The sequence below is a fragment of the Hyaena hyaena genome, unplaced genomic scaffold, assembly GCF_003009895.1.
Source record: "Hyaena hyaena isolate Hyena2069 unplaced genomic scaffold, ASM300989v1 scaffold_41, whole genome shotgun sequence".
NCBI classification, from domain to species: Eukaryota; Metazoa; Chordata; class Mammalia; order Carnivora; family Hyaenidae; genus Hyaena; species Hyaena hyaena.
Genome location: NW_024080673.1, coordinates 1,492,431 through 1,505,807, shown reverse-complemented (window position 1 = coordinate 1,505,807; position 13,377 = coordinate 1,492,431). Strand labels below are relative to the sequence as shown.

At 34.5% G+C, this 13,377-nt stretch overlaps 1 protein-coding gene across 3 annotated transcripts in view; it reads left to right on the top strand.

Annotated features, from left to right (window-relative positions):
* The window catches only part of RAB3GAP1 (RAB3 GTPase activating protein catalytic subunit 1), a 115,177-nt gene that overhangs the window by 70,890 nt on the left and 30,910 nt on the right, over positions 1–13,377 (top strand). For 2 of the 3 annotated variants that reach the window (XM_039229943.1, XM_039229945.1), the window contains exons 12-17: positions 881–973; positions 1,451–1,620; positions 3,655–3,744; positions 4,851–5,023; positions 6,191–6,245; positions 6,480–6,839. In XM_039229943.1, the coding sequence (XP_039085874.1) occupies positions 881–973; positions 1,451–1,620; positions 3,655–3,744; positions 4,851–5,023; positions 6,191–6,245; positions 6,480–6,839 (941 nt within the window). The remainder of the gene's footprint in view (positions 1–880; positions 974–1,450; positions 1,621–3,654; positions 3,745–4,850; positions 5,024–6,190; positions 6,246–6,479; positions 6,840–13,377) is intronic. The other variant, XM_039229944.1, reaches the window with a different exon arrangement.

Genomic DNA, 13,377 nt, shown 5'->3' with positions numbered 1-13,377 from the left:
ATATTATTGTATATCATGTCTGGCATTATCTTTCTCTTATCATTTTTGTAGGTGTATCTCTTTGGTGAAATTTTCTGAACCCATCTCCTCAGTGTGTCTTTGCATTTTTTTCCTCTCTTATATTTAGTACACATGAAAATATTTTCTCCATTTTCATGTTCGTCCAAACCACTTCACTCCATATAACCTGATATATTACCATTCAACAAATGGGAGTTCTAAGTATTTATTGATGACAGTAATGATGTATTTATCTAAAGCATCATTTTCTTGGGTTCTTTAAAATTAATCATATGCCTGGTTGGCTCAGTTAGTTCAGTGTCCAACTTTGGGTCAGGTCACGAACTCGCGGTTCATGAGTTCGAGCCCTGTATTGGGCTCTATGCTGACAGGTTTGGATTCTGGGTCTCCCTCTCTCTCTGCTCCTTCCCTGCTTGCTCACTCACTATCTCTTTCTCTCTCAAAAAATAAAGATCGCACTGTCTTTGTCTCTAGAAGGGTGGCAGTTAGGGTGGCACTATGTGATTATAGTAATACTCTTGTTACTTCTATAACTCAGTGAGAACAACTCAGTGAGAAAAGATATGATTTGTCTTATTTGGGTACATAGAGTGTAATATTTTTAGATACAGTTACTTTTCCTTTCATTCTAGAAAGAATTCTAAGGAAAAACTTTTTTTATATCCAAGAACGTGGAGAGAAAGGAAGAACAAGGCTATCTTTGAAATAGGATTAGTATTTGTCTTTGGTGGAAAAACTGAATGGTTTATTTCTCTACCATATCTTAGTTCTAGCTTTTGTGAAAAGATATATACTTTAATTTGTAGGACTGATTTCTTTTAGTTAAGTGTCAAAAATGAGTAACATTTTTTCTTTGTAGGTGATTTTGTCACTGAATTTTTTAAAATTTGCCGTCGAAAAGAGTCAACTGATGAGATTCTTGGACGATCCACATTTGAGGAAGAAGGGAGAGGTGACCTACTTTCTTTTTTCTTTTTTTTTTTTTTTTTTTTAAGTTAGTTTCAAAGTCTAACCCTTTTTCCTTGGCACATTTTCCAGCAACTTTTCATCTCTTTTCATATTTGAATGAAGTTGGAAAAGCAAGTTTTGATGGACTAGACTGCTACCATATCTCTCCAGGTTATACCCTCAGCTTAAAACATTAAGCACTTTTAATAAGTTCTTTCTACCAAAACTGTAATATATTTTGAAAAGCAGGGTTTTTAAAGGTTTATTTTTGAGCTTCTGGGGAGAAATGGTTTGTGTTATACGATTGTCAATCATGGATGCATATAAAGCTGAATATGTTTATTTAAATTTTAGAATTCTGAGACAATGTAATAACAGTGAAAAGAGTGACTAAAATATTTTATAGAATCAGCAGTTTGCTCATCACTTTTACTTGCTAAGGGTGTGATATAATGTGCATTTGTTTCTATTCTTTTTATAGAAATTGCTGATATAACTCATGCTTTGTCAAAATTGACAGAACCAGCACCAGTTCCAATTCATAAATTATCAGTTTCAAACATGGTACATACTGCAAAGAAGAAAATACGAAAACACAGAGGTGTAGAAGAATCACCACTGAATAATGATGTCCTCAATACTATTCTCTTGGTAATTAAATGTATTAACTTTGTATGTCTGTGTGCATACTCATTTATTCTGTTTAGTCCCTTCTGTGTGGCAAGCACAGGATTGGGAATATAAAATGAGTAAGAGTCTCCAAATTTAGAGAATTCCCACTAGTTTAATGGGAAGAAAGAAAGTAAACTGTAGTTATAATGCCATGTTTCACGGGAGAAGCCTGGCATAGTGACTGTGAGAACACAGCAGAGGGTATATCTTTATCTGGGCAGTGGGAATCAGGACATTTGAGTTGCATCTTGAAGAGAAGAAGGTTGTAGAAAGAGAGAAACAACAGAGACGTGTGAAAGCATATTGAACAGTTTGATGTATCATAGGGTGCTTTTCAGGGAGTGACAGGGCTGGAGAGATAGTCGGGAACCTGCCATGCTGAAACACTGGGCTTTATCTTGCAGTTTCATACTATTTTAAGCAGACGGTCAACATCAGAATTGTATTTTTGAAAACTTCTTTTCACAAAAGTCTAGGGAACTTTATAGTAAGTACTAGAAGGAGCTAAGGTGTCCCTTAGGTATAGAGTGGTGGAACAGGCCTAGCCTGGGAACCATACACACCAGGGTTTAATCCTGACTTACCATATAATTTTGAAGAAGTCATTTAATTTCAGTTTCATCATCTATATGTGAAGCTAATAAAACCCTGTGAGATTGCTGGGAAGATTAAAGGACCTTCTGTTACACTGCCTGGCATATAATAGGCTTCTGATAAATGATAGCTGTTCTTACTATAATTGTAGTTATAATTATACTTCTGGCTATTTTTGCATTAGGACAATCTTGGGAACAAGCTTTGAGTAGTGCAATGAAAAGAATGCAGGATTCGGAAACTTGATGTTAATCTCACCCCTGCCATTAATTTACATAAGACTCTTAACCACATTTTTAGTTTGTGTATATGTAGGAGGTAGGCAGTAACACACAGTGGTACTAGAGTAGGATATTGTTTCCAAATGTACCTGGTAGTGACAGTTGGTACATAGCAGTTCCTTTAAATTAAAAAAAAAAAAAAAATGTCTTGAAGATGTTCTGTAATATGTGGTGACGTATCCATAGTAAAAGGAATCACAAGTCAGCAGTACCACAAAACACTCGGGAGAAACAGTGTAAAAAAGGACTGAAAAGTAAAAGGACTGAAAACAAATTTTTGCACAGAAGGCCCCTTAAGAATATACCCTTAGAGATTTTATCCTAGTTATTTAGCTTGGCTGTCATATGCACTGTTTTTTGTTTGTTTGTTTGTTTTTTTTACCACACCTACACACACATAAAGAGAAACTACATTGAAAAGATAAACTGGTCATTAACAGGTTTAGGCAGCTTCTGGCTTTCAAGGGATATCTTGTAAGGTTAGGTGTTAAATATCATACTCAATATTTCATATATGAAAACCCATGGGTGATACGACTTCATGGAACCTCATGAATATATGATGTTAAAATTTTTTTCCTTCTGTTTTGTTTTTAATTCTTTTAAAGAGATTTTTTTTAATGTTTTATTTATTTCTGGGAGAGAGACAGAGAGAGACAGCGTGAGCAGGGGAGGGTCAGAGAGAGAGGGAGTCACAGACTTCGAAACAGGCTCCAGGCTCTGAGCTGGCAGTCAGCACAGAGCCCGACGCGGGGCTCGAACCCACGAACCGCGAGATCATGACCTAAGCGAAAGTCGGACGCTTAACCGACTAAGCCACCCAGGCGCCCCTCTTTTAAAGAGATTTAATGATGTTAGATCATAGTGAAGAGATACTGGTTTTCATTTCTTTGGTTTATAAATCCAGGTGGTTACATTTAAGAAAAATCTGATTTCTAAAATTGGCTAATCACTGAAACTCTGTATTTTCAAAGAAAAACGGAAAATATTTGATATAGTGTAGAACCACTGGACAGTACAGTAAGAACATTTCCATTTTTAACAGCAAAACCATTAAACAGTAAAATAGTATTTATATGAGTTATCAATATAAACAAAGTAGGAAATTTGGTTGAAATGTTTTTTTTTTTCTTCTAAGTTCTTATTTCCCGATGCTGCTTCTGAGAAACCATTAGATGGAAGTTCTTCAACAGACAATAATAATCCTCTTTCAGAGAGTGAAGAATATGTAAGTTGGTTGGAGTTTAATATTAAAATATTATAAGTGTATTAAATTTCTAGAGGTTGCTTTATTGCCAGTTTGGTAGCATGAGAATCATTTTATTTTTTTATTAATTTTATTTAATTTTATTTTTAATATTTTTTAAAAAGGTTTATTTACTTAAGAGACAGAGTGAGTAAGCAGAGAGCCTCAGAGAGAGAGAGAAAGAGAGAGAATCCCAAGCAGGCTCCATGTTGTCAGCACAGAGCCTGATGTGGGTCACTATCTCATAAACCATGAGATCATGACCTGACATGAAATCAAGAGTTGGACGCTTAACAGACTGAGCCACCCAGGCCTTGCTGGATCTTTTTATTTTCAAAATCACTTTAGGAAAATTTGAGTAGGGATCATGGCCGCCACTCAGATTATGACCCTTTACATTGGCCATTGGTCTGTATATTGATTGGGTAGTAAGAACTTTTCTGGAAACCGAAAAAGTAAGTTTATTTATAGTGCATGATTGTAGGATTTCCCTCATTTTAGACTTTTTGTAAATTTACCAAATTGATGTTTTACAACAGTTTTTTCTCTGTCTTTCAAAACTAGACAGTGAGTAGAAAACTAATGAAATAAACTGTGTAAAATGAAGTAAAATTTTCATGTGTTCCTTATCCAAGTCTTGTATAAATTGAAAAATGAGATGTTTAAGGGACGGGTATAGAGATAAACTCTTTTCACTAGTTACTTCTTAGGAAGTAGATTTCATGAAACAAGGAAAAACAGAGGCTTTATATTTTTAGTTCTGATTTTGTGTGTTTGGTTTTAGTAATACGTTTATATTCATTTATAATTAAAAGATTTTTAAAACAACACATTTGGATTACATCATGATGATTCCACAGAAGAAATTGGAGGCTCTGACTTAGGTTCACTAAACTATAGCCTCATTTTGTTGATCCTTGCAGAATTCTTAAAAATCATTTAGGCAGTAATGTATTAGACATTTGATAAAAACTAGTTTGGTAGGATAGGTTAATTTTAGTATTAAAATCTCTCCCCAAACAGTTTTTGATACACCGGCACATATGTTGTTAACAAGTTTTTTTTTGTTTCTATTTTGTTAAATTCAGAATCTTTATAATCAGTTCAAATCTGCACCATCTGACAGTTTAACATACAAATTGGCTTTGTGTCTATGTATGATCAATTTCTACCATGGAGGATTGAAGGGAGTGGCACACCTCTGGCAGGAATTTGTTCTTGAAATGCGTTTCAGATGGGAAAACAACTTTCTGATTCCAGGGTAATAATTTCAATTTCTGTTTGTGTACATACGTTTTTGTTTGTTAGCAGAATTATACTTTTGACACATTAATTCTCCTAGGAAATCTGCCCTAGGAAAGTGGTAAGAAACTTTGAACATGATTTATATTTACAAGTGTTTATTGTGGCAGATTTATAATAGGGAAAAAAAGGTGAAGCAACCTAAGTACCAAACATAAAAGAATAGTGTAAATCATAATATATGTCTATGATGGAAAGACATATATTTTCCAAGAATCTACTAACAAAACGATCATATTTGCAGGAAAGTAGAATATAGTGTTATGTACACTAAGTCTTTCAGTCTTGCTGTTCTATATAGAAAAATAATTGAGAAGAAATAGAACCAAATGTTAACATAAGTTACCCCGAGTGTAAAATTATATTTTTATTTTGTTCTTTATACATTTTGTGGATTTTCTAAATCTTCTCTAGTGAACATAAATTTTTATAGTTGAAGAGAAAACATCTTTAGAGTTCATAAGTTCAGGTATTGAACATTGCCTGTAAGTTCTTTGTGAAACTTATGTTGACATTTCACTTAATAAAATAGCTACTGTGTATTTCGATATTGCATTGGTCACTGCTCATCTGCACATACTAAAGCACAATTATGATGTGAGTAATATGAAATGGTGATTGAGTCAAAAATATTTATACCTTTATCAGATAGTTTGCTAGTCTCTGCTTAGCTGTATTATCTCTTGACTGATTACTGGGAACCTAGTGGTTTAGAAGAGGCAGTTTAAGCTTCCCATGGCAAAGCGAGGTAGAGATCGGTGTTTTTTTTATATTGAGAATAATAATTGAGAACTGAACATATAATCTAATCTGTTTTGTATAGTGTGAAACACTGTCTGCTAGCTACTTCCTGAGGTGGATTCAGAGACATTTTAAGTTTCTATTAGCTTGAGAGCTATTACTGGTTTGTTATTATGTTTTGACAAATATATTCACTATATGTGGACTAGGAGGATAAAACAAATTTTGACCTTTTAGTATTACTTGCTCCATTTCAATTATCTTACCTGTTTAAATCTAGTTTTGGTTTCTTATCATTATGGCTAAAACTTATAGTAGCAAAAGAAATTTGCATACCTGAATCCATTTTACTAAAACTAGCTTTTCCCACTACTTTATTTGATAGATTAGCAAGTGGACCCCCAGACCTAAGATGTTGTTTACTACATCAGAAACTACAGGTAAAGATTTCTCAATGACAGTGTCTAAATATGGTCTTAATTGGAGCTTATTCTAATATTAAATATAATAATGGATTATACACTATTCTCATCATGCTGCTGTTGGTTACTTACTACAGTCACTGTCGGAGTCCAGGGAAGGGATGGAAAGGCAAATTAAGTATTGAAGAAGTGTGTACGTTTTTGTTTAATTGTAGCTAATTTAAATGTAAATGCTGTTTCTGTTTTCTTAAGATGTTAAATTGTTGTATTGAAAGAAAGAAGGCCCGTGATGAGGGGAGAAAGACAAATACTTCAGATATGTATCCAGGGGATGCTGGAAAAGCTGGAGACCAGCTAGGGCCAGATAATCTAAAAGATACTGATAAGGAAAAGGGAGAGGTTGGAAAGTCTTGGGATTCTTGGAGTGACAGTGAAGAAGAATTTTTTGAATGCCTAAGTGATACTGAAGAACTTAAAGGAAATGGACAAGAGAGTGGCAAAAAAGGAGGACCTAAGGAGACGGCAAGTTTAAAACCGGAAGGACGACTACATCAGCATGGAAAACTCACACTGCTACATAATGGAGAGCCGCTCTACATTCCAGTGACCCAGGTAGGATAGGCACTGGCTCTTTAAGTTTTGGTTGTTTTTATTTTGTTGTTCATCGCTTCATCCTAGTAGGAAATGATTGCTGTGGGTAGGAGCAATTCTTTAAACAATCTTTGTTCAAAGATCTAAGATTTGAAATTCAAATTAACTGTTGGGCTTTCAGGTATTCCCATTTCTGAAATTGAGAAATGTTTTGGTGCTTAGGTAGATAGTAGTTCCTTATGTTAATGTGATTGGATATTTCTTGAACTAAGTGGCAAGTACACAGGTGTTTAAAAAAAACCCAAAAATAGGAGAGAAAGAAAAAAAGTAAAAATCCTTTAATTTATGTGATTAGTTTTATCTGTTCAAAAATATAGTTTGAAGCCATTTTCACATTAGGAAGTAGAACAGAAACAACACAATGCCTCAGGAATAACAATAGTTTTTTTGGGGCTGTTTTTGTGTAAATAACATGAATACATTTTATTGTCAAAAACCCAACCTAGAAGTAAAAGCCACTGCCCACTAATTCAACTCTCATCTCTAGCAGTAACCACTATTATCGGTTACAGTTTCTTATACCTGATACTATGCATTGATGTACACATATGTGTATACATATGATACATAGTTTTGTGGATGTTTTTGGTTTGTTTTTAAATGTGTGCATTAATCAACTTTTTGTTTAACTTAATATCTCTTGGAGATCTTTCCATGTAAATACCTGTAGATCCACTTTATTTCTTTTTAATTTGCTGTGTAATATTCCATGGCATTGAAGAGCCATAGTTTATTTAACCATTTCCTCCTTGATGCACAGTAGATGTTATTGCTAATTTTTTTTTTTAATGTTTTATTTATTTCTAGGAGAGAGAGAGACAGCGTGAGCAGGGGAGGGTCAGAGAGAGAGGGAGTCACAGACTGAAACAGGCTCCAAGCTCTGAGCTGGCAGTCAGCACAGAGCCCGACGCGGGGCTCGAACCCACGAACCGCGAGATCATGACCCAAGCGAAAGTCGGACGCTTAACCGACTAAGCCACCCAGGCGCCCCAGTTATTGCTAATTTTTGCTATTACAGTGCTACAGTACAAATTCCTGTAGTTTCTCACATATTTTGTGTTCACATTTGAGTGTTTCATAAGGAAGAAAATAAATGGAATTGCTAGATAAGCAGATATACAAGTTACAAAATTGCTCCTCAAAAAGGCTGCACCTATTTTATACTTTAGTCAATGGTGAATGTATAGGAATAAGGAAATACTTTTCTCTACTCAGTTTACCCTTCTCCCTTTCTTCCTTGCACAAGTATTTATTTAGTGCCTAATATATACCAATTACTGTTCTAGAACTTGAGAATTTAGCAATAAACTTGACAGTAAGATTTCTTGCACTCATAGAACTTACATTCATACTTAATTTTTTTTATAAATAGTTAACATCATTCAAATAAATTTTAGACAATATGGTGGGCAAAAGTAGTATCTCAATGTTCTAAATTGTTTTCCCTGAGTTTTCATGAGCTGAAGCATCATTTAATATGTTTGTTGGCCATCTTTTCCTTTGATTGGCCTATCATTTTTCATTGAGGTTTCTGACCTTATTGATTTATAGTAGTGTTTCATATTTTAGATCGGTATAAATCCTTTGTTATGTATATTATACATGTTTTTCTCCTAGTCATTTAAGAGACATTTCTTTGTTTATTGACTTATAAGTTATATATAAAGTGCACAAATCTTAAAAAAAAATTTAATATTTTATTTATTTCTGAAACACAGAGAGAGAGAGAGAGACAGCATGAGCAGGGGAGGGTCAGAGAGAGAGGGAGACGCAGAATCCGAAACAGGCTCCAGGCTCTGAGCTGGCAGTCCGTACAGAGCCCGACACGGGACTCAAACCCACAAACCATGTGATCATGACCTAAGCGAAAGTCGGAGGCTTAACTGACTGAGCCACCCAGGCATCCCAAAGTGCACAAATCTTAAATGTACAACTTGGTCAGTTTTTTCATATTTAAAAAACTCATGTGGCTACCACCCAGATCAAGATATGGAAAATTCCCATCATCCTAGAACAGAATAGATCAATAGAACTTTCTGTAAAGATAAAAATGTACATTTCTACCTATCCTGTCCAATATTATGGCCATTGAGTGCTTGAAATGTGGTGTACGCAACTAGGGAAATGATTTTTTAATTTTAATTTATTTACATTTAAATAGCCAGATGTATTGAATAGCATAGCCCACTATTCCCCTCCGGATAACTCTTTTTGTAACTTTTATCACCATAGCTTAGTATTGTCAGTTTTTGAATCTCATAAATGGAATTGTATTCTGCTTACTTTTTTGTGGATAACATTAAAAAAAATTTATTTTTGTGAGAGAGACAGAGCGCAGGCAAGGGAGGGTCAGGGAGAGAGGGAGACACAGAATCCCAAGCAGGCTCTGGGCTCTAAGCTGTCAGCACAGAGCCCAAAGTAGGGCTCGAAACCAGAGACTATGAGATCATTCTGACCCAGAGTTGGACACTTAACTGACACAGCCACCCAGGCGTCCCTACTCTTTTGTATTTAAATGGAACCATACATTTCCTGCTCTTGTGTTGAACTTTTTAAAAGTACCATGAGTGAGTTTATCCATATTATTACCTGAGTCAGTATTTATGTGTGTGTTTTATTACTTTGTAATATTCTATTAGGTGAACATGTCAGAATTTGCGTGTCCATTCACCTGCTAATGGAATTTGAGTTGTTGATAGTATGAGCTATTACAAATAAATGAACATTTTTATAAGGGTGTTTGGTGAATATAGGTACCTAATTTCTTTTGAATAAATGTCTAAGAGTAGAATTATAGTGCCATATGGTAGAAATATGTTTTAGCTTTAGTAGATATTGCCAAATGGTCTCCCGGAGTGTTTGGATTAGTTTATATTCCCTCCAACAGAGTATAATATTTGTGGTTTATTCCACATAATCCCTAACGTTTGGTGTGTCACAACTCCCAGGTTTGATAATTTGCTATGAGGACTCACAGGACTCAGCATATATATATATATATATATATATATATATATATATGCTATATATATATATGCTATATATGCTATATATGCTATATATATATATGCTATATATGCTATATATATATGCTATATATGCTATATATGCTATATATATATGCTATATATGCTATATATGCTATATCTATATATGCTATATATGCTATATATGCTATATCTATATATGCTATATCTATATATGCTATATATATATATATATATATATATAGCCATGCTCATAGCTATATTATAGTTAAAAGGTACAAAGCATAATCAGGAACAGGAAGTGGCCCATGGGACAAAGTTTGGAGAATATCAAACACAGGCTTCCAAGCCTCCTCTCCTAGTGTGATCACAATCTCCAGTGTATGGCTTGTCTGTTCACTTTCTTAATGATGCCTTTTGTTGAATAGGCATCCTTAATTTTAATAAAGTCTCATCTGTTAATGTTTATCTTATGTAGATAGTGCTTTGTCTCCCTATTAAGAACATTTTAACTACCCCATTGTCCTAGAAATAGTCACTTAAGTTTTCTTCCAGAAGCTTTATTATTTTACCTATTGCATTTATGTTTGTGATCCACCTCAAATTGACTGTGTTTGGTATGAGGAAGTGGTCAATTGTCTTTTCTCTATAAAGAGATACAGTTATGTTCCAACAACATTTTTTAAAAAAAGACTTGCTTTTTCCCACAGAATGGCAGTGGCATCTTCTAAATTACGTGATCATATGTGTGTTGGTCTCTTTCTGGCTGTTAGTTCTGTCCCTTAGTCTCATTGTCTATCCTTGTGCTAATACTGTAACTTACCATCTTTCTGTCTTGTAGTATAAATCTTCTAAATTTGTTCTTAAAGATTATCTTGGCTATCCATTGCATTTTTATGTTAATTTGAGAATCAGCTTTTCATTTTCCGCATACAAAATAATCCTGGTATTTCAGTTCATATTGTATTGAATTTGTAAATCAACTTAGGGAGAATTGACATCTTAACAATTTTGAGTCCCATGACCATAAAATACTTCTCATTTTATTTTAAGTTTCTTTTACTTTCCCTTATCAGCATTTTATAGTTTTTAACGTAGAGGTTTTGCATATCTTTTATTAGATTTAATTCTAAAGCTTTATAATTTCTTAAATGTTACAAATAGCATTTTTAAAACTTCCATTTAAGGGGGCCTGGGTGGCTCATTTGGTTCAGTGTTTGACTCTTTATTTCAGCTCAGGTTATGATCCCAAGGTTTTGGGATTGAGCCCTGCATCAGGCTTTGTGGTGAGGCATGGAGCCTGCTTGAGATTCTCTCTCTTTCTCTCTCTCTCTCTCCCTCTCTGTCTCTGTTTCCCCCCAACCCCCCGCTACTTTCTGTGGCTCACTCTGTTCCTCTCTTTCAAAAAAATTTTTTTCCGTTAAAAATGTTTGCCCTGATATGTGTAAACAATTGATTTTTTTTAAATATGGATTTTGGATCTAGCAATCTTAGTACATTCACTTATTATTTTTAGTAGTTTGTAGATTATTTGGACTTTTGTTGTTGTTTAGAGAGGAAGAGAGTGCAAGTGAGTTGGGAGAGGACAGAGGGAGAGAGAGAATCTTAAGTAGGCTCCTTGCTCACCATGAAGCCCAGTGGAGGCTAGAGATCCCACAGCCCTGGGGTCATGACCTGAGCTGAAATCAAGAGTTGAATGCTTAACCAACTGAGCCACCCAGGCACCCCTGGAGTTTTCTATAGACACACTCATGTTATCTGTTAATACAGACAGTTTGAATTTTGATTTTCCAACCTTTACACTCTTTAATTCGTTTTCATGTCTTATTGTACTGGACCACCAGTGCAGTGTTGATTAGTATATGGATACCTTGTTCTCAGTCTCAGGAGGAAAGCATATCATAGTAATTGAGGATTTCTGATGTAGGTTCATTTATATTAAGGAAGTTGTCTTCTGTTCCCGGTTTTTGAGAGTTGTTTTTTTTTAATCATGAACAGTTTTATATTTTATCAAATGCTTTTCCTTCATATTTAGGTTATCATTAAGATAATTGTGAATTTTAAATGAAATAACACATGATAAGTGAATACAGTGTCTAGTTCACAATAAGCATTCAGTTTTTAGCTATTATTCTTCTGAGGACTTTATATAAGATATAAGTGGCTAGTATTGCTTCTCAAGAGGCAAGGATTTACTTGAAAGTTCTGTAACCAGTTTTTATATTTTGAAGTGGTTTGATTAATTTTAATAATTATAGAGTTGGATATTGGGATGTTTGCTTGATAATTTTAAACATGGATTCTGTTAACTCTGTTATCCATGCTTACACTGTTTCTTTGCCAGGTGGCTATCATTTACAAGATTATGTTTTTGTTTGATAGGCCTTATGCTTTTTGCTTTATTATATTCTTTTAAAACTGAATTGTGTTTTTTAGACATTCCATTGTTAATTTTTAGTATTAGGACAAAATATTCTAATGCTAGAAACCAAGTATATATGTTTTCTAATTTTGTTTTGGTGCATGCAGTTGGCGTTGGGGTCTTGTGGTTCAGATCTTGGTTTTGGAATCCATGGGAACTAGATTTATATTCTAACACTACCACTTACTAAAGGATTGCTCGTATAAGCTGTGTTTTCTTTCTGAGCCTTGTTTTATTCTCTTTAAAAAAAAATAATAGGTTGGTTTGCATTTTTTAGAATTTTGAGTAAATGTTATCTTTATTTTTTTTAAGAGGGAATCCTTTCAGCCTCATTATTTTGAGATTCAAACATATTGTTGTGTATATCAGTAGTTCATTCATTTTTATTGCTTAGTCGTGTTCCATTGCATGGAGATACCATAGTTTGTTTATCTGTTCATTTTTTGATGGATATTCTAAAATGGCCATAAGGACACTTTGAGAAGTGATGGATGTATTGATTATCTTGATTTTGGTGATTGTTTCATGGGTGTGTACTTATCAAAGTTACACATTTAAATGTCAATTTATACTTCACAGAAGTGGTTAAAAAGTCAAGTGGTTTTAACATCAGTGATTGACAAGAAGAAAAATATTTCTATCTTGTAACACATCTCCAGTTTTAAAACCCTACCTATTTATTTGTTCAATAAACAAATATTAAATACCTTAAAAACCAATAACAGCTTGTATCATTCTGGGTTGTTAAGGATTAAACCACATTTAAAAAAATTTTTTTTTAATGTTTTATTTATTTCTGAGAGAGAGTGAGAGCGTGAGCAGCGGAGGGTCAGAGAGAAAGGGAGATACAGAATCCGAAGCAGGCTGCAGGCTCTGAGCTAGCTGTCAGCACAGAGCCTGACGCGGGGCTCGAACCCACAAACCGTGAGATCATGACCTGAGCCAAAGTTGGACGCTCAACCGACTGAGCCACCCAGGCGCCCCTAACCACGTATTGTTTTTAAAAGCATTTGGCCTGGGGCGCCTGGGTGGCTTAGTCGGTTAAGCGTCTGACTTTCGCTTAGGTCATGATCTCGCGGTTCGTGGGTTC